Source organism: Cygnus atratus, chromosome 17 (genome assembly GCF_013377495.2).
Source record: "Cygnus atratus isolate AKBS03 ecotype Queensland, Australia chromosome 17, CAtr_DNAZoo_HiC_assembly, whole genome shotgun sequence".
Taxonomy (NCBI): Eukaryota; Metazoa; Chordata; class Aves; order Anseriformes; family Anatidae; genus Cygnus; species Cygnus atratus.
Genome location: NC_066378.1, coordinates 5108004 through 5135616, shown reverse-complemented (window position 1 = coordinate 5135616; position 27613 = coordinate 5108004). Strand labels below are relative to the sequence as shown.

The following is a 27613-nucleotide window of genomic DNA, read 5'->3' as shown; positions in this document are numbered from 1 at the left end:
GCAGTGCCCTGCACCTTGTGCCAGGCACTCTGCAGACTATAGGGAAGCTGTGATAGAATCATCTGAGCCATGCTTGCTCTCTGAGTTTCATCCATCTTCCTCTCACGTAGGGTTGGCTTTTCCACTGGGGAGAGGCATGTCTGTTCCCATCTACCCCATGCCAAAGCTCACCTTGGAAAAGTCTTCATGACTGCATGTGCCAATGGAAAGTGAGGGCTGCAACCAGACTTCTCCCCTGCGCCTAGGAGATCAGCATGTCTCTCAGTGGAAGCCTCACCCCACAGTCAACACTGGGGTTAGGCAGGCCGGGCTCTTATGCTGGGAACAGTTGGGTCCATCCCTACCAGATGGTTTCTTCTAAAGCAGGGAGATCAGCTCATGTTGGAGGAAAGGTAACTATGGTGCCGCGTAGCAGTGTGACCAGCAGTGCATATTTTTCAATTTTGGCACAAAAAAGACCATAAAAGGAGCAGTCATCCTCAAAAACACACAATAATAGCTTCAGACATTAACATTTGAAGCATTTACAGAGATAAAGACAGCTCCACAATTTGCTCTAAATTTTGTCATAATTAAGTCTAACAAGCTGACATTTCTCTTGTATCAGAATCCAAACCAAACAGAAAAAGGAAGTATATACTTCCTTAATTCAATAATTTTTGGCTAAAGCATCACAGCTTAAACCAAGGAGAGAAGTGTTTTGGCAGCCTGACTGCTTTGATGAATCAACCAGACAGCACCAGGGAATGCATGCACACCCTGGAATCGTTATTTCAGCATGGGCTTTCGTGTGCACAGCATCTTGTCCTCTTTCTGTGCTTCTTTAAAGTCAACAGAATAGTTTGAGTAGAATATAGTATTGGTGACGTTTATAAAAGAATAAATTTTTTAAAAAGCAACCTGAAGCATCTTCTACCTTTAACTTTGTTACTCTACATTTACCATTTGAAAAGAAATTAAAGCATTTCTTAACTGAAAGGTGCATTCAACATAACATTAAGTACACATGGATGCATAATCACACTGCTCAATCACTACAAATACACAAAATACACAGAATATGAAGTTTGTATTATTATCATGTTTGAATGACAAAACTAACTATTGTTTTGGATTACTTATTGAAGTCTAGGACTGTTATGCGGCTGAAATCCTAAGTACATCCTATGCTAATCCATTTTTTTTTTTTTTGTTCTGGCCTCTTCGGGATATTCATCAGCAAAAACACCTAGTGCTGTAACTGAACAATAAACCACACAACTACCTGAAGATCGCCTGCATGCTTATTCCAACCAGCTCATTTGCAACTTATCCTCAATGGAAGCAAAACACTAACTCCAAAAATAACCTGCCAAATCTTTAGCCTTAGGTAGAATCCTAAGCCTTTACTTTCTTCCATGAAATTGAGGTGAAGAAAAAGAAAACAAGGCATGTGCATATAAGGAAATAATAAAATAATCATTTTGACTGATGCACACTGAATAAATGATCTTTTGATATACTAATCACCTGTTTCTTTCCCCTCTACAGGGCAGAAATAAGGAACATATTTTAATTAGGTGGAAGACAGGTACCATTCAGTTGTCAAGAAATCTTCCACGCCCCCATATCGGATATTTCTCAAGGTTTACAGAGACGGTGCTCTTTCCAAAGCAAATGTTGGACTTACTTTCATAGAATCACAGAATGGTTTGGGTTGGAAGGAACCTTAAAGATCATCTCATTCCAACCCCCCTGCCAGAGGCAGGGATGAAACTTCATTTTAAAATGCAGTTTCCATTTCAAAAACAAAATATATTTACAACTACAGATACATATCAGCAATTTCATGTTACATAGTCCACTACAGCAATAAAGGCCAAGAACACTGAGTTAACTGAGTTAAAGCCCCATTTCTAACATAATTCACCCGAACAACCTCAATTTGGTCCCACAGTAATCGCCTCTGGAAAGTCAAACTCATATCCTCCTACATAGCCAGTTTCATTTTAAAAGTGACCAAGAAATGCCTGAATCCTAACATGTTGACTAAATATAATGGAGTCTTTAATAGTGTTAGTCTATAAATAATTTTATACCTTCCGGATCAAAAAAAATTTTTTTTTCAACAAAGGCTCAAATCAGATGTATTCAGTGCACACAATCATTTCAACAGGTAATTATCCTATTGTGACCAAGTACAGTAGTGTCACCGAATTCTGTATGTCACCAGAGTATTTAGAATACAAAACTTAGCTTTTTTTTTTATTGTTGCCATGTGGATAAAAAGTGTGGCTTTTTATTTTTATTTTTTTTAAGACATGATTTGATCTGTACAGGTTACAAGAATTAGGTGGCCTTCCCAGAAAAAGCATCATTCCATAATTAAAGGACAGGTACTTCAAGGCTACCATATGGATATCTTTCAGTGCATCTGTCATTAGAAGGCATGGAAAACTTAAAGAAAGCTATTTTTTTTTTTTGTATATTCTTGCAGCAACCTTGTGACAATTGTTCTTTTGTGTTATGCTTCTGGAAGTGAATCCTCTCTCAGAATGCTGACAAAAATGGAAAATAAATTGCTGTAGATAAGAATGGGTAAAGGATGCATGTATCCTGTTTATTGGTCCCATTCTTAACATGAAACATGCATGCTCACATCCTTTTTTGGACTTTTATTAGTTATGTACTCAAAATGAAAGTAGCTGTGTTTCAGCTAGGGTAAATGCTCTGTAACAGCTGGATGGGATTGTGTTGTGCTTTGAAGATATCTGGAATTTATGACAGTTTTATGACACTGCACATATTTTAGAGGAGCCAGGAGGATTCTCTTCTCTCTGGAAAATGCAGCACTTGGCACTGAACTCTGAATCAGTATGTCAGGCCCTGAATAAAGCTAACACACGATCAAATTTCAAGTATTCTGTGCCCTCTTCATCTGAAAACTAATGGAGATTTGCTGCTCCTTTATCTATGTGCTAAAAAACAAAACAACACACACACACACAACTTATCTTAAGAGACCAACTCCGCTCTTTCATGGCTTAGGGATCTGTTGAGTCCTGAATTAAACTCACACTATCTTAGTGAGTGCAATGCTGCCTGGACTGAACAGCCTCTAGATAAAAGTTGATAGGGAACCTGCCTGCTGTTAGCTCTGCAGTGACCTTCTGCAGAGTGCAAGTCTCAAAGCAAAGTGTCAAGGAGCATTCTTGCTTGCAAACAGCATTCAGACTGCATGGGTATTAAAAACAACAATATCAGATAAAGTCATACAGTTTCTTACATCAGGAAGAATTTCTTATTCTCATTGGCTGTTTTAACCTTTTTTTTTTTTATTGAGGTACTCCTCAAAAGAATGCTAGGTTTGGAAATACAGTTAAATATTGTTTCATGACTACAACCTTTCTATTAATCAATTTCCTTCAAAATTTGCTTGAATATATCAAGAAAACTGCACAATTTGGTAATTTATTATAGTTTTTAAACAGAGTTAAGTACTGTTTTTTTGTGTTTTTTTTTTAAAATCTTAAATTTCTCACCTCTGTGAATGCATACAATTGCTTTAAAAAATCGTATGCGGAACTATGTATTTGTCAGAACTGGAAAGTAAAGTTTGGCATAAAAGTCTGTGAATGTGTATGAAGGGTTTAAAAAAAATCCCCCCACTATAATGGGCTGAAATAAGAGCTCCACAATGCTATTGTCTTTGAATTATTTAGCATTCACAAAATTTCAGACTTCTAAAACAGATACTTAAGACTTTTGATTAAATGCTTAAAAATAATTTCCTGGAGGGATAGGAGAGCAGAAGTAATTCTTTCTTTCTATTTGAGCAGACAAAAAAAATGCTGGTTGCTGCAAGCAATTAAGTAGTACTGTATTCTACAAAAGTATCTTATGGATACAGGAAACCTTCTGTCTACGAAACAGTACAGACCTGGGATGGTTTTTTTTCTCCCCCATTAGGATTTTCAACAAATGGAATAAAAAGCAGCTCAAGAACTACAGCTTGTCTTCGAAGAGAGTAACATTTAATCATATGCTGCTGCTCATTAATAAGGGTAAGCCAACTACATCACATCTTGTTTTTAAAATTTTAAGCAACTGGCAACTCACCCATAACTCTGTATACTTTAAGCTTTTTTTTTTTTTTTAATTTTAATTAAGATTTATATCTGGCTATTTGATTACTATTTGTTAGCCTATTCAACTGTTTTCCAATATCCAGTGCATAATACGATGCGTAATACAATTTTAAATACATGTATGCATAGAAAATTACACCCGTGAGACAGTCTCCAGATGAGACTGAGAAAACAAAACTGAAGTGTTTGCAGTTGGCAACTACTGAAGACAAACACATCTTTCCACGGGTGCAAAGACATACTCAAATATTGGCTTATGAAGCTGAGTTTTCCTTATCAACCTAATAAGACTACTAATATGTATTAAAACCATTGAAATAATTCTGTTGTCAATTTTGTCCCACCAATACCATGCAGAAACAAAAGCCTTCCAGGACTCCCTTTTACTCCCCCCTTCTGCATCCCCATCTTCCCCCTCAAAATCAGGGTTAAACTCTTCCAGGTCATTTTAGAACTTGTTAAATGAAAAATATGTACAAGCTGAGTTTGTAACACTGTTTTTATAACTAGCTAGAATCTGGTAACTAGCTAGAATCTGGACCTACAGCTATTCCTAGAGAACAGAGGCAGGGACATTGAGGACTTCTCTGGGCCCTCTGGCTCACGTGGTAGCTCAGAGCCAGGTGCCGGCTGGTAGCCAGCATGCAGGCAGCCCTGACAAGCACGTGCTGGCTCCTGCCCAGATGGCAATCCAAACACAAGCAACCAGTGACATAGGAGAAAGGTAGAAGTGGTACCAATGGGAAGTGCTGGGAAAAGGGATTTTCACAGAGTATAGGACACTAGGAGGAGCTGGAGGTGTGAAAAGGTACCCTGGTGATATCTGGGGAGAGGGAAGGAGGAAGAGAACTAGAACTGAATGAGGAAAGGAGATGTTCATTATTCTGATACCTGTTTACTGCCTGTCACTTTTGAATCCACACTTTTAACACAAAATTAAAACTCAAAGCTTCTATTTCCAAAAATAGATCTGGTATTGATAATGTTTTTGAGATGTCAAAAAGCTGGATAATCACCATTCAGAAAGAATACAGTATTAGATGTATTTTTAACATTAGAACACCACTTACATGATTTCAATCAGAACTGAAATTCAGGTGATGCTGAAAAAAACTAAATTCTTTACAACAAAGACAAAAAGTGAGTATGCTTGAAGTGGAAGACATTCTTCTCCAAAAACTAACATCATGTAACCTCCTTGTATTATCCCACTCCTTCAAAAGAAGGCATAAATTAGTTCTACAGACGTTATATGCTATGGTTTCCAGTAGCGACAATCAGTGAACAATATTACAGTTGTTGAAGCAAGTACAGTAAGTGTCAAAACCTATTCTTCTACTAGCATCTATAAAGTTCAAGAAGAGTAGTTTTAAACAGCAATCTACACAAAAAAAGCTCTTGTACGTGCATACAGCTATAGATTGAAAAATTTGGATTTTTTTTTCCTATTACTTTTCCTAATCAGGTAAGGAAGCTGTCAAATTTGTATTTCATTTCAAGACATTATGGGAAAATATTTTTGCATTCTGTTTTACAGGATTTATACAGAAATATAACATCCTGCCTTTTCTGAAATGCGGGGAAGGAGAAAGGCTCTTTCCACAAAGAAGCTTATCCTCAGAAATAGCACAGTTTAGCACTAGACGTGCCAGAGGAAGAGGGGGGAGGGATTATACCACAAGCGTCTCCATTGTACTGAAAGACGACTTTTCCTATGGATGGGCGATCATCCTGTTATGCGGTTCTGAACTTCCTCCTGCATTGTGAGTCTCAAGTCATGGAAAGAGTAAAGTTCTTAAACTGAGGATTGTGTTGGGAATTCCAACCACTTTCAATACAAGTTAACCAAACAAATACATCACAGTCAGACTATTAACATCCTGGTTTAGTTTGCTGAAGCCACTATTCTTTTGAAAAAATAATGTAATCAGGAGAACTCTGGATAGTTATCTTGTTACTTCTTTCAGGTTCTGATAACATTTGGACCAACTGAAAAAAATCTGGAACTGTACTAGAAAGCCAAGTACAAAATGCAAGACAATGCAACCTTCACAAAACAAACTGTCCCTAAATAGAGACTAAATGGGAGCACATTGACAGATCCAAATACAACCAGACTAATTACCTTTCAAAAAAAAATCTTTCTAAAATCCAAGAAACATTACTATACCTCCATTGGGGAGACATTAACATTTAAATTGCTGAAGTTCCAACTGTAACTGAAAGTTACAGTTTCCAAAGTGCAATCTGTAAAAGGCTGTTGTGAAGTGCCTCAATAGGAGGACAGCTGCCCCCTTAAGAAAAAAATCATTAACAACGTGGAGCAAAGTGACTAAGGAGCTATTAATGTTAGTTAGGTTAGGACTCGTAGCATGTGTTCCAAGAAGAGAGTACAGTACATACCAGTGCCATTGCAATCTATGCAGTCAACTGTGGAGCAAGCTGGCTTATGCTATTGGCAGCTTCTAATTTGTTGCAGCTACAAGTATGCTATGTTAAACAACTCTGCAGTTACCTGATAGCCTTCTGTTTTTTTCTGGCACCACTTCAGCAAAGCATTTCTCTTGGATCCTCCATATTCTCTTGCTAGGGCAGACAAGGGATCTTTCCTTTCTTCCCTAGTAACGAGAGAGAAGCACAACTTATAGCTAGTAACATATCTTAGACAACAGAAATACATATTGCAAAGTTCAAAAAAACCCAAATTATTGTCATAGTGAAAGTAGCAAGGTGCAGCATTACTGAGTGAAAAATGGAATACACGAATACCTGTAGACTTAAGAATTATTTTGGAGAAATTCTTTCATTAGCAAATCCTTTTTTCCTGAAACTAAACTTTTTTCTAGGTATTTCATTCTCAATGATATTTTCTTAAGAGTTTAGAAAATTCAACTCAAAACACGTCAAGTTCCAGCTTGAACCATTAAGCTAACTCAAGTGACTTTATTTTGTATTTAGAAAGAGAATAAACTGATGCTATCTCTTCTGCATTTCAAGGCTGATTACAAGTGTCACCTTGAAACAACAGGTTTGCATATTAGCTGCACATTGTTACTAACAGAACATTTGCCTGAGAACTGGAGTTCTCAAAAAGGCGGGGGCAGATCTGCTAGGCTGATCTGCTATTTGATACATTGGCACAACAACGATTCACTTTTTTTGAAAACCACTGCTCAGTTCCCAATAAAAGCTATCAATTAATTTCACCTCCAGTGTCAAATTATCTTAAGTCATTTCTTCTTGAAGGCAAGACTGGGGAAGGGAAGAATGATCATATCCAGGTTGGCCATTTCTTCCACTTGGGTCTTATTTTTAAAGAGTTTAAAAGAGTTTTTGTAATCAAAACTCTTTTAACCAGGCTTCAGAAATGAGCACTTAGATTAATAAGTGTATGTATATTATATTATTTTTTATATATATATATATATATATATATATATATATATATTATTTTAGCCCATTCCTCCAGCCTGTCGAAGTCCTCTGGATTGCAGCACAACCCTCGGGCACATCAGCCACTTCTGATTTTCTGTCATCCACAGACTTGCTGAGGGTGTACTCTGCTCCATCATCCAGACCATTATTGAAGATAGCAAACAGAACTGGACCCAGTACTGACCTCTGGGGTACTCCACTAGTAACTGGCCTCCAAGCATACCCTACGCTGCTGACCACCACTCTCTGGGCCCAGCCGTTCAGCCAATTTGTAACCCACCTCACTGTCCACACACCCATCCCAAACATCAACCGCTCATCCCTGAGGATCTATGGGGCACATGTCAAAGGCCTTACTGAAGTCCAGCTCAGAGGAGGTCGAAGAAGGTAATCAAAACAAATAATGATGGGACTGCATATTTAATCTACAACGAGAATTATGCAACACTACGAGAACTTCAGCACAGAGGTTCGGGACTACCTATTAGACCTCAAATTTCAAGCTCCCTTTCTATGCTAAACCTTACTGTTTAGCCATGGAGGAGCTGTACACCCTGTTCTCAAATTCCAGTAAATGCACATGGTTTATATCAAGTTCTCTCAGTTATGAGAACACAGCTAAAGGAAATAAATTAGCATAAGTTGTATGGAGACAATGAAAAATAGTTTGACATACAAATCTTATAAGTTAGTGCATTAGGTTAACTTAATTCGAAATCAACAGAGCCAATGAAGGTTCAACTAGAACAGGAACAGTAAACTTCAAATATTTGTTTTAGTGTACTATAGCAATAACTGTTTATTTTACCACGACTTTCAGAAAAAGGTAGGGGAAAACGAGAAACTCTATCACAAAAACACACTCAAGTCCAGCAGCAGCACTGTGAGCAGTATTCCAGAGAGCCCATTCATCACTATGCACCCACTGCTGCAGTGTGCACTGCTCCTCCTGTTATAGGGCTTGCATTTCAGGCAGTGCTTGGGCAGCGTATTATCATGATTACAACTGTACAGTTACATCATGAAACGCCACATTTTCTACAGTCTTCAGGCTGCCATCAATGAATTTTATGCTACCAGTTCAAAGTTCATATATAGGTGTTTTAGTCTTTTTTATTTCTGCATGTACTTGGTCTACACTTAAGTGATAACATAGACAATATACGTTGCTGCTGATAAAGTAGCAGATCCAAACTTGATTTAATTTCTGCACAGTGAAAAGAGCAACACAGAGACACGTTGCAACTGATTTCAGGAAAACATTTTCAATATCATCCACAGCTGTAAATAACTTCACAATTTTATAATGCAATTATTACATATTGTAATGTCTCAGAACATTAAGGATTTAATGTTTCTGCTGTACAAAAACTCTCAAGAAGTTCAGTGTCAAAAATATGCCTGAAAAAGTCATTTTACCTTTGTCTGTCAGTTTCCCAATCTAAGAGGCAAGACTATGTACATACTTCACTTGCATAACATAAAGCTTAAATACTCTGAAGTCCTTGTAACTGATAAGATTGATAAATGTAAACCTTCTCCTATCTGTAAAGGTTTATCTTTTTATCATACTAATAAGAGAGGGGTGCCTGGCCATTCTTACTTAGATTTACATTATGATTTCAAGTGTGGTACAAATAACACAGGCCCATTCAGTCCTGGCTATTCAGAAGTGTCTGGATTTAAGACCCAGTCATACTACTTTTTGTCCTCAGCTGTGATTAATAAATTTAAAGTTTATCACATTCTCTCCAAGTGCAAGCCACTCTGAAAAGCTTTTACAATACGCTGCAGCCCACTTCTTGGATTTGGTTTCATGGTATATTGAACTGATGTGATGTTATTATTTAGTGACATAATTTAGCTTGGTTTTCTAGTGGAGCATAAAATCGTAGCATTGACCATATAAGCTCTAAAAAGTGTACTGAGCTGCAGGAAGCACTTTGTTTCCAAAGACTGTTGTTGCATGGGTGGCAGTAAAATCTGCAGTCTTGGTGCCAACATTATATCCTAGATATACGCAAACAGATAGCTATGAAATTAACACTTTCTGGTTTATAACAGAAAAAGGCTTTTACCTTATTCGACTTCTGGTTGTAGGGGTGACTGATGCTGTAGGGGAAGATGAGAGTGATAGCTGTGGGGAGGTGGTACCCATTGCCATGAGAGATGCTGGAGATGCTCCATCAGGTGCACTGATATCCCGTTTGATTTCTTCACTACTTCTTCGAGACACTATACAGTGAAAAATGTCCATATATTGATCATTTGCAAACAATAAAAGCTTTTGAACTTATTCCTGCTCTCTAACAAGTGTTAGTTCAGAAACCATGAAAGGAAATCCATATACAGTCCTAGGCTTTGACATTTTTCTTGGTACTTGCCACTTAAGAAGTATCAAGTATTTCAAGTGCACTACCAACATTTTGTTTTGACATACAGGCCGTATCATAAGATAATTCAATGAACACATCTAATGGTATAATGATATTTCAATACTTCCATTTGGAAGACTTCATGAATGAAAATAAATTTTAACATCAAACCATATACTTTTTCTCTAGTCCATGCAGTTATGTAGCTAAGAAAAAAATAATTTAGCTAATAGCTGCTTTGTTTCCATTTAATTTTAATCAAGAATTGACATCTATGTGATGCTCTGGACCTGAATTAAATATCAGCAGGCAAATTAAAGATTGACCTGAGACCACCCAACAACACTCCACAGAGAAAAATCTGCCTTTTTTTTTGTTTGTTTTTAATCACAGGACAAAACGTTTTTGTCAAAAAAAAAAAGCAACCATTACATTCTGTAGAATGGTCACGTTTTCTCTACATGGAAGAGATCCCAGTTAACAGTATGAGGTTTGCCTTTTATATCTACACAGCCGCTATTGTTTGTACGTTTGCAAACCAAATGTGTGACTCTCCACATATTTCAGAGAGTTATTTTCTAATGACTTATGGCAAGTAAATTAGTTTATAAATACCAGACACAAGAGTTGAGAAAAAATAATTTTGGGTGGATGTTTTCAACACAAATCAAAATAAACTAAACTGCTTTTTCCCCCTGAAACCATTTATTCAAATACAGGGATTTTTTATATATATATATATATATATATATATATATATAATGTGTATATGTATATATATACGTGCCTCTCAAAGTGGTTCTGCCTAGTTTAACAGGAAGTACCATTTTCACATTATCCCACTATTTGTGTTACAAAACTTAAAGATTTGTCTCTAGAAACCTTTTAAAACTTATATTTTTCAATTCTTAAAAAAAAAAAAAAAAAGGCAAAATGCAGAAGCCACGAAGAGTAAAAACTGTAAATATTTGTAGGTTCTCCAGTCACCAAATAGACTACTGTAAAATGATTTACTACAAACTCTTTTGTCCTAGAGAATGGGTAGAAGTTTTGCTAGGTAACATGGGAAAATATTTACATGCATTAGGTAAGATACAAATATGCATTTGTTACCTAAAAAGAACAATCCTCCAATTTTCAAGGAGAGACCTTCTCCAGCCATTGAAAATAATTCTTCTCACAAACAAAAATGGAATAGCTCAGTTAGAGAAGGACAATATGTTTCTCTGTCTCCCTCGATCTCTTTAAAATAAATCCTACATTCAAGCAGTAAAAGGTAACAGCCAGGTAGAATTTCTTGGAACATATAAGTCAGCTGTTACGTGCATGATTGACACTCAACCATACAGTATAGTATCTTGGTGCAAATCCCTATTTGCAACAATACTGACACTAGAAAAGCAATTAAAAAAAATCTGTTCTGTTCCACTTGATGCAATGAAATTGCATTTCTTTATTTATTAAACCATCAGACTTAACTCTCCTTCCTCATATACTTCAACAGAAAACTCAAACACTGAAAAGTAAGCTATTCTAAATATCCAAACAATCTTTTGACAAGACCTTGATGGTCTGAAACCAAAAGGTCTCTCTTGAAAAAGTAAAATAGATCTGTAAGTACAGCACTGAAATGAGAGTTCCTAATTTTATTAATCATCTAGAAAACGTGGTATTACCCGAAATAGATTTGGCACTTTCCATAGCAGGTACTCTTGGCAAAGATGCTGGTCTGCTGGTAGAAGACGTTCTCAACAAATGTTCTAGACAAAAAAAACAAAGACAGAACACCATTAACAAAGATTCCAGTTAAATGTAAGACATTTAGGCATGCATCACGAATATTGCCTACCAATGCCAGAGTTTGGTTACTTTAATGAGAGCAATAGATTTTATCTGTACAAAAGAAAAGGCCTAAAATTTGTTCGTTACCATTGAAGTTCACTATGAACATATCATGACCTTCTTAATCCTTTTTCAGTAAGGCCTCTCTCACAGTTGTCCTGTTCTATTAAAAATGAATTGTACAACCCAAAGTCCAAGCAAGGAATCCCCATTTAGCACACCGGAAAAAATGTTTGATATGCCATTCACAGTTTGGAATGGTAAAGCAGATTGATTTGTCCCTGTTGTGAACTGTTTGGTGTCATCCTCCCCTCCTTTTTTGGTCTGTTTGGTAGACTTTTTTTTTTTTTTTTTTAATAAAAACTTGCTTTCCTGACTTTCCCATGAATTGGGGTCAAAAAGGTGCCTTCACTTTTAGTAAGGAAAGATTGGTTCAGCCTTCTGACAATGAGTAAAATCAAGCTTCAGCAAAACTAATTTTATGTAGCATTTAATCGAAACTAGCTTTTGTTAGTTACTATTTAAAATTAATATTCCTTCAAATAAAACCTTTAAACTCCATGCATAAAGTTTACATACTCATGTTGCTGTAGATACAATTACAAGCCAGCAATTTGAGTACAAAAATATGACAAAGGTGAACAAGGATTCAAAATAAAATGTTAAACCCACTTCACTAGTTGAAAACATGATATAAGGAACATACGTTGCTTTTTTATATATATATATATATATATACACACACACATGTGTATGTATATATATATATATATACACACACACACACACACTTGTGAACAGGAATTCTGTCAGACAAATTCTCTATTGCAATGCTTTCCTGCTTCTGCATTTAACTAATTGTAATGAAAACACAGAAACTACATAAAGCGTACCACTCATTTTGTGTTTAAGCTTATGTCTACCCATGAACTCTGTAACAATGAAAGAACCCTAAACTATCTTCTTGGAAAGGCATTTAAATATTCCTAAAAATATCAATGTTTCTAAAATTAAAACGCCAGCTGCATTGAACAAAACCTCAATATGCATTCAACAAAAGCAAAAAGGAAATCTGGCACGAACGAACTATTACGAAATGCTACCGAAAGAAAAAAAGCACCCTTTATAAAACATCAGACTTCAGGAATACCAAACCAAGAGGAAATATTCAGTCTGGAGTCATATCGGTATTATCTTAAGAAACATCTACAAAAAGACTAAAACAGGCATAAATCAGAGAGCTACGCCCAACACATGATAGCCATTCACTCTCACAGGAAGAGCACATTGTGAACATTTTGAGAGACAAAACAAAGTTCACACAACAGGGAAATATTGGAAAACAGATAAATCAACACTCAATTCCATTCCATTTTTCACCTGGCTCCTGAAGATTCAATACTTACTAAGTTTATATTTTGTTATTCATGTGCAATACAATGAAAACTATCATCCCAGTTTCAGTTTGAAACACACACACACAACCCACAATACATAATGAAGCCCCAGAAGTGTGTATTTTTAAAATCTAGAAAGCAGCAGCATGATAAATCCCTAAAATCATCTCATCTTGATTTTGCAAGTGATCTCAGTTTATATACACACATTAAAAGCAGATTAATGCCCAGTTATTAGAATATAATCGTGGTTCTGTCGAAAACTCAAAAAAGCATCTTTTTGATATGTCACCATGTGTGATGAAAAAAGTAATAAAAATATTTCTTATTTTGCATTTAGAAGTCAAAATATTTTGCCTAAAAAGCACCTAACATGACAATGATCTGGATATTACATACAATAGAAAAATTACTAGCATTGCTGAGAAGTTTAAATGAACTTGAATGAATACCTTGAACAGGGATTTCAGCGTAGCTCGGTCTTTTGTCTGTCAGTGTAGCAAGGGGTTTTGAAGTGGAAATCGGTCCACTTATGGAATGCCTCTGAAACAGAAAAATCCTTGTGTCAAACAATTTGCTACATATAAACCAAGCAGAACAAAACAAAACCTCTACAAAATACAACTTCTAAATATTCTTTCCGGGGGGGAGGAAGGAATAAAACAAAATACCATTTTTCATTTGTCCACATCATTGCTAGAAATTTGTTCCATTTTTTTCACGACATGGTTCACCCTGGGGACTGTTTAATGAAGGCTTTCCCTCTCATTCTGAATGAGAAGTATCATTCCCCTCAGCTTTAACTATTGCTAGGAAAGCTGTACAAACCACCTTCTTAATATTGTCTTTTCAAATTTTACGTAAAATGTTTAGCAATTCATAGCTTCTGGCAGCTTAAAATGCAAGTGTATGACCACAGATGCATCTTGCACACAATGTAATAACCACTGGATAACACTGAAACAAGCTTTTTACCATCACACAAATAAAAAGCCACACAAATAAAACCTGCACAATTCAATAATTACCCCTACACTTCCTGAAATTTATATCCAAGTGCTGAAGACTTAAGGAAGACTGTCAACAGATGGTTTTTGTGCTTTTCTGGTTTGCTTTCTTTTGAAAAAAGAATGATTTCAAAGAGCCTATAGCAAGTTACATTACATTCTTTACTCACCCTTTTACATTAGGTTCCTATATTTAATCATAATAAGTCCAGTAATGTGTTTATCCTGAAAACTTTCAGCTCTCCATCTGGCCCAAGATTAGATGAGAAGGTTAAATGAGCCTTATCTTCATAAAATAACAAAGCTCAGATGTTTCTCATGCCAAATCATGTAGGCAAGACAGACATATCCAGAACTGCGATAAACAGAAGTTCACAGTATATACTTTGCAGCATCCTGTAGCACAGGCAGGATTATAGGACTACTTATTTGTCATTTAGGGCCAAACTAGAATTATGTTTTTGTGCTAGTAATCAAATGGAGAAAACAGCTATCAGCATCTAAGAACCAACTACAAAACACAGCGTGAAGAATTTTATTGCTTTATATATCAAAATCCTGAGGTATACTACAGATTTTTCCCTTAAACATGTAAATAAAAGCAACAGCAACTGTGAGCCTTGCACAGTGCTCCCCACAACAGCTTACCACAAGGGTTGCTATTTCAAAGTTTCAATACCTTTGTATTTCATTTCACCCTCTTAGGATTTTTATTTATTTTTATTAATAAAGGACTGTATCAAAATGAGAGTCTTTGTTTCTAATAAATAAATAAAGGAAACAAATACAATAATCAATGAGGTTAAAAAAAAAAGTTTTCATTTTGGCTGGCTCTGGGATTGCCATAAAGACAGAGCAATATAGAGCCTCGGCCAGGAAAGGAAGGTACACACAGCACAGGCATGGTACTGGATCACCGTATAGCTTTATCACTTTCTCAGCTTCCGGGTATCACTTAAAAACAAACATCCTTTACGGATATTGTCAGAAAACGACCGTGGTACTCAACTGATAACTTGCTATATATCGGTCTTGTCTCCTTGTTATAACAAGCTGTTTTTCTGCTTTTTGCTCCCGTTGACACTGCAGTCTGGGCTTAACTTCGTTGTTGCTAGTTCCTTATTAAATATCTTACTGTTACAACTACCAATAGTAACGTAGTGACTCAGGTAATTCGAGGAAAACGATCCAGCCAATACATTCATGTATCAAGTTTCACTTGGCAGTATCTTTACCGTAGTAGAGCACAAGTGTCTCTTGGGAGAGTAATTTTTCCTGAAACGTTTTACAAGTGTTAAAGACATTTTTGCTTGAGTGATCTGCTGAACTTGCAGATTTGCCACTCGCTTCATTTACAAAACGCATCTGATGTGCAATGAAGCAAGTATGGATGCTACCAATCCCTTGATATATAGCTTTTTTCCTTCAACTGCAAACATACTCAAACTCGTTCAGTTGCTCAACACCATTTGGCCATTACACCAGTGTTTAGATTCCTCAACACTAAATAAAACAGGATCACAAGTTTAAAGGAATCATATGCCTTTGAGGCTACTCATTGAAATTACTAATGGGAAAGAAATTACTCAAGATGCTTTGCCATCTGCGTTCCTGGTTCCCATTCCTCCTACACTGAGGTCTAGCAGAAGGAAATGCTAGAACCTTTAAGGAGTACTTTAGATGGGATGTAATGAAGAAAATTGTTTGGAGTTAAATTAAATGTTTTTATGTTGTAGTCTCTGTATAATGCAATTTCAGTAACTGATACAATTAAAGATGTTAAGATTATCAACAGTTACTTGCCCACAGCCATTCTTAGCTTCTGCTAGCTAGCTACTAGTCATTAGATTTTTTTCTTTTTCTTTTGTAAGACAAGTAACAGCCCCAGAAGAGGAACAGGTCAGAAAAAAAAGAGAAGAACAAACATCTGACACACTAAATTTGAGGCCGAACCATGACAGGATGAATTAATCCCGTTAACTCCAAATATTTTGCTTCTGACTCTTAATTGTTGCATCTGCTGTTGGCTATGGAAAGAAACATGACCTTCAACCACTGTCCAGGTACCTATTCCTGATGGGTACTTTGCACTTCACTGTGTACTTAAGTACTTCAGTAAGATATTTATGCCAATGTACCTACACATGGCAATTTCAAAACAAACATGGCTTTTTGCATATTAAGTAGTTACTATGCGGAAGTCTGACTCTGAATGGCTTGGAGCCTGAATGTTTGTATGCTCAAAGCAAAGCTGGACATCCACTGGTGAGCAGGGAATCCGAAACTACGTCTGCTTCCAAGAATCTTCCAACTACGAAACTGAAAAAGAAAGTACTCAGCAAAGTTGGGAGTTACACCTCCTTGTCCTTACACTCCTTTCTAGGCATCTGCTTTGGACACTCCTAGAGGAATACCAGACGCAAACTTTTTCACTAAACATTTGGATGAACCCAGAAGGGTTATTTTATATTCTGAAAAGCAATCTCCTTATACATCTTTTCCTAACTGCTTTGCAATATTACTAAGCTATGGTAAATAACCTCTATGCTCCACTACAGGCTTGGACCCGAAGCCAGAAAGGGGTTTTGCTTGTTTTCAGTTGCAAAAATGTATTTAAGAATGTCTCCCCTTATCCATGCACATGTTACTGTGAAGATAAACAAATCAAGCAAAACCTCTGTAGATTGAGGAAATTCATGTCACAGTCCAATTCAAAAATGAAATGATATGCATCAGAGACCACATATCAATGCATCTGTGCTTGGAGAATCTTCCTGGCAGCCAATCCATCTTATTGTGACATCAAAACTAAGTCAGTTTCTCAGTAGGTGCCCACTTCGTATTTCCCATGTGACTGCATTTAAAAGCAGCTGAGATTAATGATAATAAGCATGGTAACACTCATACCAAGATCATCTCTTCCACCTTTACTCAAGATCTTAAACCACAGATGAGTTCTGTAAGATGAGAGCCTCTACATCAACTCATACGGTAACTACTTATAAAAATACTGCTTTTCAATTACAAGAGAGCAAAAAAAAAAAAATTGCATAGAAGACAACAGTAGAAAACAAAGCAGTAATATGAAAATGAAGCAAAGGAAAAGATGAAAATTGTTTTTGAACCTGAACCCCTTCTTGATCAGAAAATATTCTTTAAATGAAGTTTACGTAACAGAGATCATAAATCCCAGTTGCCTTCAGGATAATTACAAATACTTCCAAGAAAACCACCTATCATCAAAAAAGACAATAGCAGCTGTTTTCATTTACATGCCTTTCCCTTTGTTTTTCATTCAATGTTTCCCAATAATGAGTATCCAGCTATTAATGACTTGGTTCTATAACAGAATTCAGGATTCAAATAATTCTGGCAAACAGTACAACAAAACAAGATCAGTAAATTTGAGCAAGTTTGCAGTATTTTAAGACATTTTGAGTCATGGTTAATTTTCAGGTAAATAAAGTTAAATAAGCCTTAGGCTTGGTCAAGAAGTCCTCTGTCTGCCAAAGCTGTAGTCTAGCTTTTTAGAACATGAAATTAAGTGTGCTTCTTCCTACAAAAGCACAGAAATAAACAGAAATATAGAGACGGATCAATAGAAACAATGCATGTCAGAGAATATCACATTTAAATAATTTTGAAAATTGTTGCCAAGAGTTACTGAACCACAGAAAATAGCAGAAGCTCTCAAAAAGTCATTCAAGCAATATCTTGAAGGCAACGGGAGAATTACTGACATTAAAGGAGTAAAACATTTTTTTTTTTTTTTTGAGAATCTGGTCCCATCTTTGTCCTTATGCTTGTTTGCTTTTGCTGAAGTCTCTCTTCATGCAGAGAGTGAGATCATAAAAACAGCAGTGATCTATAAAGCTGAGCATTACTGATGATGCAGTCTTAAGTGTACCTAGACTCCTGTAGCAGCTGAATAAATGGACAAAGCTTCAAATGGGACAGCACAAAATAAACAGTACAATCAGCAAGTGGACAAAACTCACAGTCTGTACAAAATGAACAAAGATAATCAATTTACAATGATTTAATTCCTCTCTGGTCAGGTCTGATATCAAAAGCCCGTGCAACATGGGATACATTTATACTGATGACTGCTGACAGATTCTGCACAGATCTGAGTCCGTTGCCTGAAGGGGATTACTGCTGTTTCCATTCCAGGCACAGGAATGACAACTGACGAACAGCAAATCTAAAACTAAGGAATGTAGATGAAGTTTTCCTTGCAGTCTTCTCAGTACTACAGGAATAGCAAGGGTTGGGAATATTTAACAAGAATTTCCAAATTATGCCAAATCTTGTATTTACAACTTGGTTCTCCATGATGGACTCCAAAGGAACTCAAGTAGTAGGCGAGTGTTTTGTAACTTTTCTTCAATTGCAATGCTTAAACAGAAGTTACACAAACAGGACATGTTACAAAACATACCTAAGTTATAATAACCTCTTACAAGAAAATAAGAGTTGAAGGAGATATTTCCATGTGGACCCTAGGTGCAGTGATCAGGAAGGAAGAGACATGGGCTGTATCTGTATCAAAACCAAGGGGTTTTTACATTTCTAATACAGCTGTCTAAGTGTCATTTTCTCTAAGGTTTCCTTGGGGAAACACCCTTTTGTTAGACTGAACTTAGTAGCTACTTACTTGAAGAAGCATTTTATCATTATGTCCCCCCAAAGCCAAACAATAGTAGTGGCTGTAGTTTCACATGCTCTTCTTCACAAAGAAGGATTAAACGCAGTCACAAAAACACCTACCTGCATAGGGGATACAGCAGCAGCTGGGGGCGTTTTCATGGGACTTGGACTCAGCGGAGTGCGAGGAATTGTGGCAGCAGCAGGGCTTGGAACTAGCAGGAACACAGAAACGAAACCATCGTGAGCACTGCACCATTTTGCAATGAACAAGGAGACTGACTGGCTGCATATGGCGAACACTCTCCTTGTATTTTACATTACTGGTTTTACCAGATCACATCTTTAAAAATTTCAATTAGTAACTGTCTGCAAAATCATTTAGAAGTTTACCTACACGTTCACTCCTCTGTAATTACATTCATTTTCTGTCTTGAATATATTATCCATGGTAAAAACATATTTAAGTTTACTGCAGGGTGGACACAGCTAAGGTGCAGGATACTATTACCCTGGCAGATGTAAACGATAGCATTGCTAGTTCTCTGATCTCCAGATAATTAAAGAGATGGTAGCAGGCTCCTGGGACAGTAAGATAGGAAAGATATCCACTGTCACCTGCTTCTCCTTTCTCATTTTCAATCCAAGGCCATCGGTACTACATAGTCCACAGCTAATATAGGCCTACTGTTATGTAAGAGTCTCCAGAATTTTGAATTAAACAAGTACCATGATTAGAAAAGTATGAAAACAGACAAATACTGAGCTGGTTGAGTCAGTCATCTGATTCCTTAACAGCATGATTAGGCATGAGTGCTGAAGACAACAGATACCAGCTTAAAATAAAAGGTTAAGAAGAAGGTAGAGGGAATTTACTGTTTTACCAAACTCTGGCAAGAGAGAACCTTATTCAAGAACAGATTGGAAAACCTTCTAAGTTAACTCTAGGAAAATTAAAAACTAAATACATATGAAATAAGAAAATATGCAAGGAAATAGAATCATTTACAGAATCACCAAATAATACAGAGATACTTCTATAGCATACTACATTTTCAGGCTTTAAGTGTGTAAAATTTGATTTGCCACGCACAATACAGGTACTGTAAATCTCTCTGGTAATATAGGCTACTTCCAGCAAGGTCTTTTTACTTCAGAAGCTCACAGCAACATTATCATAAGTGAAATTCAAGTCCAAAAGGCTTGGTGAGGAAAATGTTTTAATCCATACAGCATCTCACATGCAATCGAACCTAAAACCTGTTTCTCATTTCAGAAGAAATGCTTGGTTTCCTTATTCTACTCATCTATAGAGAAGGACAACAGCACCTTTTTTTCACAATCAGAAAGTTACAGTGAACTCCACTGTCTCAACAGTGAGATCCCTTTCATTTCAGAAAACACTCCTTATATCTTCTAATAGTGATGTTGGTTGGACCTTATTTTTAACTTTCATAAGCGCTTTGTCTATGAAAACGTAAGTTATTAAAAGAAACAAACTTGGCTCTAGCTATTCCATAGCTTTTAGAATGCTTACTTTGGCACGTTATGTACACAACTTAATAGGAAGGTTGAAGTCAGCTGTGATTCCAGCTACAATTATGTACTGTGTGTTTATGTATTTCTAATATATGGGAGCACTGAATCAAAGCATCTAGCATATGAAACACTGGCACTGCAGCAGTGAAGATAAAACAGAAAACAAAGAATGATGCTTGCCCTTAACCACAGTGAACAAGCTGTTGTACAATCAAGTTTAGGTTAATTTGTTTTAGCCATCACTTATAAATCATGATGGTACAATAAAACAACTTACCTTTGAATTTAGCTAAGCCATTAGAAATGTCCAAGTCAAAATACCCAAAAAACATAACATAGTACAGACACTACATTGGTTGAAAATAATTACCTTGGGAGGCACTATCGAATGACTTGATGAGTGTTTTTACAGTAGGAGTTGGCTCTGAGGAGGTGGATGATCTGCGACTCAGGCCCATTCCCTGTCTCAGAGCTGCCAAATCTCTCTCTACGGCATTCATGTAATTGTATACTCGGCCACGTTCCTCTTCCTGCCTGAAATTGATATGCAGCCTGTTTAAGGCATTTAAAAAACATCTTAACACGCAAAGTGTTACAAAATCAACACAAATTTGAAGTCAAATTAAACTCTATGGTCAAAAAAAAAATCAGTCATTAACCTAGTTTTCTTTCCACTGTAATTTAGGAATAGATGATCACCCTAAACTACCAATGTAAGAGTTCTTACTATTTGTCAGCCAGACAGCTTAAGCACCAGGCAAAAAATCTATCAAATCAATACTCTAAGGCTAAATTTCTGTTCCTCTCTCAAATATATACATAAGTACAAACATACAGATGCATGCATGGAAAAACTGAGGCTTAAAGATTTCACCACATGAAAATAATCAGCTCAGAGGGGAGATTTTTTTTCCTGCCTGCACAAAGAGAAAACAATTTAAATCAAGAGTAAGGAGACGAGAATAATATATTTCTGGCATTAATCTCTAGGCAGCATCCAAATCTGTTTTGAAGCAAAACTTTAGAATTTTAGAACAGAATACTTACTGTGGTTATGGTATTCATAGTCACTCACAAGACAAAAAATAGATTTGAAGCAACCTATTTTCTATAGCCTGAAGTAATTCAACATTGTCTGATTTTTGCTTCAGATGTTGTAATACAATTTCTCACCACCTTCCCTCCAATACAGTAATTATATCATTTTCAATTCCTATGTCAATTGCCTCCTTGTTCTTTGCCTACAGTGATTCAAACGTCAAATGTTGTGTGTTTCTGGACAAGTAAGGAATATACTGACTAGAGTCAGCAAGCCAATTCTACCTTCAAAAGTGCAACTGTAACCTCAAAGGTTCATTTTTGAGGAGTAATTGAATAATTACAGTTCTTGCCAAAAGGTATTAATATTCACCCTTCTCACTTTGGTGATCCTACTTCAGATAAGGAGGCTTACAACCACCACCCATCCATTCAGATAATTTTCTACTTTCAGTGTAACCAGTCTGCTCTTCCTACCCCTATCATGTTTTTCCTACACTTTTCTCCTAGCCTACATAGGAAGTAGGATTGGAGGTAAGTATAATGTATCCTATAAATAGCTCAAACAAGAAAAAAAAACGTTTAACACATACACATTGCAAACATCATTACTGTACTTGTAAACTATTCAATCTTTAGAGACAATGCAGTCAGGATTACAATGGTGCTGCCCAAGATGTTGCTATTCTATGGAGTTACTAACACTCCTGAAAGACATAGGATTCAGTTTTTAACTAACTGTATGACCTAATTCAAGCTGTAATACGTCATAATTTGAAATGTTTTATTTAAAAAGTTAATTTTTATACAAAACACCTCTAATTATTCCCAGAAACAATTATCCGTGGAAAGAAAACATTACAAGATGCATGCAGAGAAAGGTTTCTTCTCAGGTAAAGATACAGTTGTATTTTCAATTGCACCAAAAGCCCTGGCTACTAAAAGGAAGTATTAATGATGGTACAGAAAAGCTAATTCTGCTTGCTTTTCATGCTGAGGAAAATTAAATCAGGTCTAGATGTTAACTGGGAAAAATCCTCCATCACAACCTGATTTTACAGAAGTGCCAAACTAAATATTCGTAAAGAAATAGTATACAAAATAAAGAAACAAATATTTTTCTTCTAAGCTTACCTATTTTGACCCCCTGAAAGCCTGCATAAAGCAGCCTGTTGAAATACACATCTTTACAGTGACAGAATTTACAAACGTCCAGAGCCTCAGTAACAGTTAATATATTGGATTTCCAAAACTGTATCCCCTACAAAACAGACAATATCCCTGTTGTCTTATGCATACTTGCGTGACTTTATTTCCTCCAACTCTTTAGTGAGCTTCTCATTTTTTTCCTGAGCTTCATGTAATCGACGCTTTAGGTCCCCTATCTCTTCCTGGGCCTCAGACTTGATATCATTTGCTATAACCACTGCAGTCTGTAGATCAGCTTGGAACTGACGCCATTCTGCTGACTCCTCCTAGAAGTAAATAAAACTTCACAATGAAAGCAGCAGCAAGAATTGTCAAATTAAAGTTATCCATATTATTCATACTTTCCCTCTGCTGTTACAGGAAACAATTTAGAGGATTTATAAAGGCACTCATCTCTGGTATTATGCATAACCTAACTTACAAGTTTCATTGATCAAGTTTTGCTAGAAACTACTTCAAAGGTCATGAATTTCTTTTCTAGAAACAGAGACAATGTTCCTTTATCTTTTCATGCATAGTTTAATGCATATTTGTTTTCTTCACTACGAACATTTTCTCCCAAGCCCAACACCATATTTCTATGACACAGGATTTTTTAGAATTAGTCTTTAGTCTCTGTAGGTTAGTAAATGTATTCCCCTATGATGCCTTTCTCCTCAGAATTAATTGTATTGGTATTACATCCAACCATACCACTTTTTCACAATTTCACATGCAGGTCTTATGACATTCCAAGTTTTTACTTATTGAGTTTTTAGGTTTTAACCTACCCGGAGTCTCCTGTGAAGATTCTTTATCTCTCTTTCCATGTCATGCTTTTGGTCCTGAAGTTTTTTAACTGTATCTGAAAAGAAAGTAAAATTCCCTGTAAGATCTTATTTAAGGATCTATTTACTTAAGAAATAGTAACTGAAACAATCTGTAAATGTTTTTAAAAACTTACAGAATGCATTTTTTATAACCATAGCCATCTGGAGAAAAATCATACGATCAGAAATAATTTGACAGAAGTAGTCAGTAAGTATATACTGCTCTATGACTGGTAGGGAACAGCATAGATCGATTCTTATACAAATACCAGTCTCTTCTCTGTGTGTCAGAACATTAAAATGACAATGCAATAAACTGCGAACAAAAACAGTATATACAAGGTAGGTAGATTAACATGGAAGGATCCTAAAACCATGGATATCCAGGGGCTTCTCCTCTTCAACCACAAGCTGCAGATACATTAAGCCTTTTGATTTACAATTTACTCCTCCGCCACAAAGCAGCTGACATAACACCCACTGCTATGCCTTCAACGGGGGTAAAATCCTTACATTCTTGTCTATCAAGCTATTGTATGAAGTTGAAACAAGCTATATTTACAGCAAAGGGACAAACAGTCAATGAGATCATGTTATGAAAGAGATGGTCCCTTAAATCTGTCAGCAGCGATACAAAAGGGAATGCAGCTTGATCAGCACCAAACCCTAATGCGGCATCTGACAGACTGGCAACTGCAATTATTATTCATTTGTTACTTGATTCAATACACAAGAACAGTGTGATTGATTACTCCATTCTTATAACTAAGCAACTAATGAAGAAGAACACAGCATAAATTTCTAATTAGCATGTCACTTCACTGATCCTTGGATTCTAGGGCGTTTCATCTCCACTGCATTGTTCAGTTATTTCCAAACGGTAAAAACAATGGACCAATTAACTGGGGGTTTTAGTTCAGGTTCAAGATCTGCTTAGAACCAAGTTTTTTCACCTTGTATTAGCAATGGTATTCTCACAGTAAAACTGAAGTGTGCCCAACATATACAGACCAATTGACACAGGTTGGGTATGTGTCTGATTTTCCGAGATGAATCACTTTCCAGTATTTGTACTTGGCTGTCAGGCCTCGGGAAAAGCACCAAATCCAGGGTTTATTCAAAGTCATTGTTCTGCCAATACCCATCAATACCAATATCTTCCCAAGTAAGCCTATAACTTCAGTACTCCTTGTCTTTTGTCAAAGAGCTTTTCCTAACAATAAAGATGAAGCTGCTGCAGACTAACTGGAAGACAGTAAGCATTTCCAATTGTCCAAATCAAAGGCAACAAACTGATGTATGCTGATGTGTACATTTAAGAGCCTCAACTACATTCATAAGAACATTTTAACTTTCGAGTGATGGAATTCCTTCTCGTTTCTTCATTAGAAGAACTTCTTGAACTTTGCCTCAATGGTCCCAACTTCAGAGGCTTTAAGTGCCACAGTTGATTTCTTTACAAGAATGATACAAAGCTCAGCTGGCCTGATAACATGATAACCTCTCAGGCTTGCAAAAGCTGAAACACTAAAGTTAGACATATGTCTTTACATATCTCCTTCTTACAAGACTGCCCATTTTAAGATGCATCCAACTGATCTTTGAGTTCTGAAGACAAGCCCAAGAGTGGGCCAACCAAACCACATGCTACCATAATATTCAAGCAGAGCTTTCCAATTTTTAGCTTCTCTCTTTATATATAACTTGGCTGAGCTAAAGTCAGCATTTAGATGCCAGCTTTAGGTCAAACTTACAAAAGTTGCTCCCCCTCCCCAGCATTTTTTCCTTTAAACAAATGTTAAAAAAAAAAAAACACACACTGAAAATTACGTAATTTTCAACAGTGATAGCAAGTCAACATAACCTAAAGAGCTTCCAGTAGCACTTTGAAATGAAATCTAGAGCATGAACATTTTCTCTTTTACAGATAGTTCACAGACAATGTTTTTAAAAATAAAATCTGTACTACTAACAAGAAGCTGCAGCTTGCCTAAAAATAACTACAAACCAGAAACTATAACTGCATTCAGAGTTAAAGCTTATATAATACCATTGTTTTGAGCTTTTGTGAGATATGAAACGCACCATTAAGTTTTAGTATATTTATGCTTTGAAGTAAAACACAATGGTCTGAATATTCTGCAGTTCCTATAAACAATACAGAGCATTTGACAGCAGTTGTTGGAAACAGTCATTCCCCCACCCCAAATCTATCAGAGATTAAAAAAATAGGACTGGACAGAACTACCAATTAGCAACTGCAAGAATTTGAAACCTAGTGAGAAATTACGACTGAGATAGGTGATTTCACCCCGTCCAGTCTGAACTCTGTTCTTAGCACCGTACCACCAGTCACAGCCTGAGAACTCCATCAGTCAGAGCAGGCAGAGAGGCAACAGCCTCTGCACACCTGCTTTATGGTATCCGTCCTTTGTGCATCTTCACAGCCTCCCTAATTCTTCTCTAATATGCACAACCCCGTAACACCTGTATGCACTGCAGTTTTCAGTATGGTGGGACAGGTACTTCCCTTCTACCATTATCCAGTGTCCTCCTTTTAAGGAGACAAGAAAGAGGACTGAGATAAAAGGAGAAGTAACTATTGTCTGGAGGTAAGTAAAGAACAAGGGAGCCGTTGTGATAAATGAGTAGGATAATCAAAGATAGCAAATACACAAATCAGCAAGCTGCTTATGTTTTACTGCAGGATTCAATTATGTCTGCATTTTAAATCACAGTTTGACAAGTCCTTGCTTTTTGAAAGGTAGCAAAATAACTTACATGAAATGCAGACTACAAGTGTTAAAAACTACAAACTAGGGCTGGAAGCAGGAGGAAGGAATAGGATGCCATCCTAATTTTATAAGGATGCCATAGATAAAGTATTGCTGCATACTGTACCTCTTACTAGTTACAGTTAGCAGCTAGAATCCCTCACTACAAGGTGAAAATTAGCATGAACATTCAATCATTTAATTTCAATAGTCTTTGTAAAAAGAAAGAAGAAAAAAGAAAAGTTACAATATGCAGATATGTTTCTTCTGTATGTTTGTTTTTGTGGTTTTTTTTTTTGTTTTGTTTTGTTTTTTTAACATTTACAATATGGAGCAGTTTCACAAAATGACATTACAGTCCCTGATAGGCAATGCCAAATCAATTCATCCTGACACAGACAGATCCACAGAGGCATTTTCAAAAAGTTTTTGTACTAGCTACTTTGTTTTGCTTTGTACTAGGAGCACAGAAAAGGCTATCCCAGTATTAGGACATCTATATAGAGTTTTATCAGCCTAGCAGTTACTAGGAACTGCAGCTTCCTTACAAAGCAAGAGGCACCAGTCACAAACATACAGAGGCTCAGGCTATTTGTTTATCCGCTGGGCTTTTGAGCTCACCCCCGTCAGCCAGGAGGTCTATACAGCAAGACAAATGAACATCTCAAGTGTCCAAAGTTAGCCAAAAAAACAATTAAAAACCAACATTCGATTGACCTTTCCAACGTTATGGTAGGAAAGGACAAAATGCCATTTGTAAGAATTTCGTTTCATAACTGTTGTCAAGATCCTTTTCAAAATGAGATATAAAGCATTAAAAACAATTTCTGCCAGCCCTACAACAACTGCTTATTCACTGACCATTGGATATATCAAACATTTCACTCACCTACCCTTGTCCAAAAAATTTTCTGGCTTAAATCCTTATGAATAAAGGGAACCGCTATGTTGAACACAGTGCTAAGAGAACATGCAACAAGTGCTTTCAGGCTTTGGAAGAACCATCTGACAATTGATGAGCTAACCCATAAGCATCAATTTTCTGCAAACCAGGATACAAAGTTTTCCCCACGAATTCGTTTGTTAACTTATTGGAAGAATAAAAGGCTTCCTTTCCACCCCCTTAGTCACCAAAGATGACGAACTGACAGCTTTGCTACCTGACTACTGAAAATTTTCCAAACCACACATGAAAACTTGAGCAACCACGCCACCTAGTGCAGTGCCCGGCCCCCTCCTGCTGCCATCCTCCCTCCCCTGCCCTCTTCCAGCCCCTCACCACCACCCCAGTACCCCCTGGACCCATCTCCACCACAGGCTGCTTCATCTCAGTGTACTTACAATAACACAAAACATTATGTTTTGTATTTAATGTTAATGTTTCTTTTTTAAGAAATTTAACATTTTAAAGAAA

At 36.6% G+C, this 27613-nt stretch overlaps 1 protein-coding gene across 3 annotated transcripts in view; it reads right to left on the bottom strand.

Moving 5' to 3' along the window:
• SPECC1L (sperm antigen with calponin homology and coiled-coil domains 1 like) overlaps positions 1-27613 on the bottom strand; it is a 69623-nt gene that overhangs the window by 16752 nt on the left and 25258 nt on the right. For all 3 annotated transcript variants that reach the window (XM_050714165.1, XM_035556709.2, XM_035556710.2), the window contains exons 6-13: positions 23387-23460; positions 22707-22882; positions 20740-20903; positions 18954-19045; positions 13629-13719; positions 11614-11697; positions 9641-9797; positions 6643-6745 (exon numbers count right to left, since the gene is read on the bottom strand). In XM_050714165.1, the coding sequence (XP_050570122.1) occupies positions 6643-6745; positions 9641-9797; positions 11614-11697; positions 13629-13719; positions 18954-19045; positions 20740-20903; positions 22707-22882; positions 23387-23460 (941 nt within the window). The remainder of the gene's footprint in view (positions 1-6642; positions 6746-9640; positions 9798-11613; positions 11698-13628; positions 13720-18953; positions 19046-20739; positions 20904-22706; positions 22883-23386; positions 23461-27613) is intronic.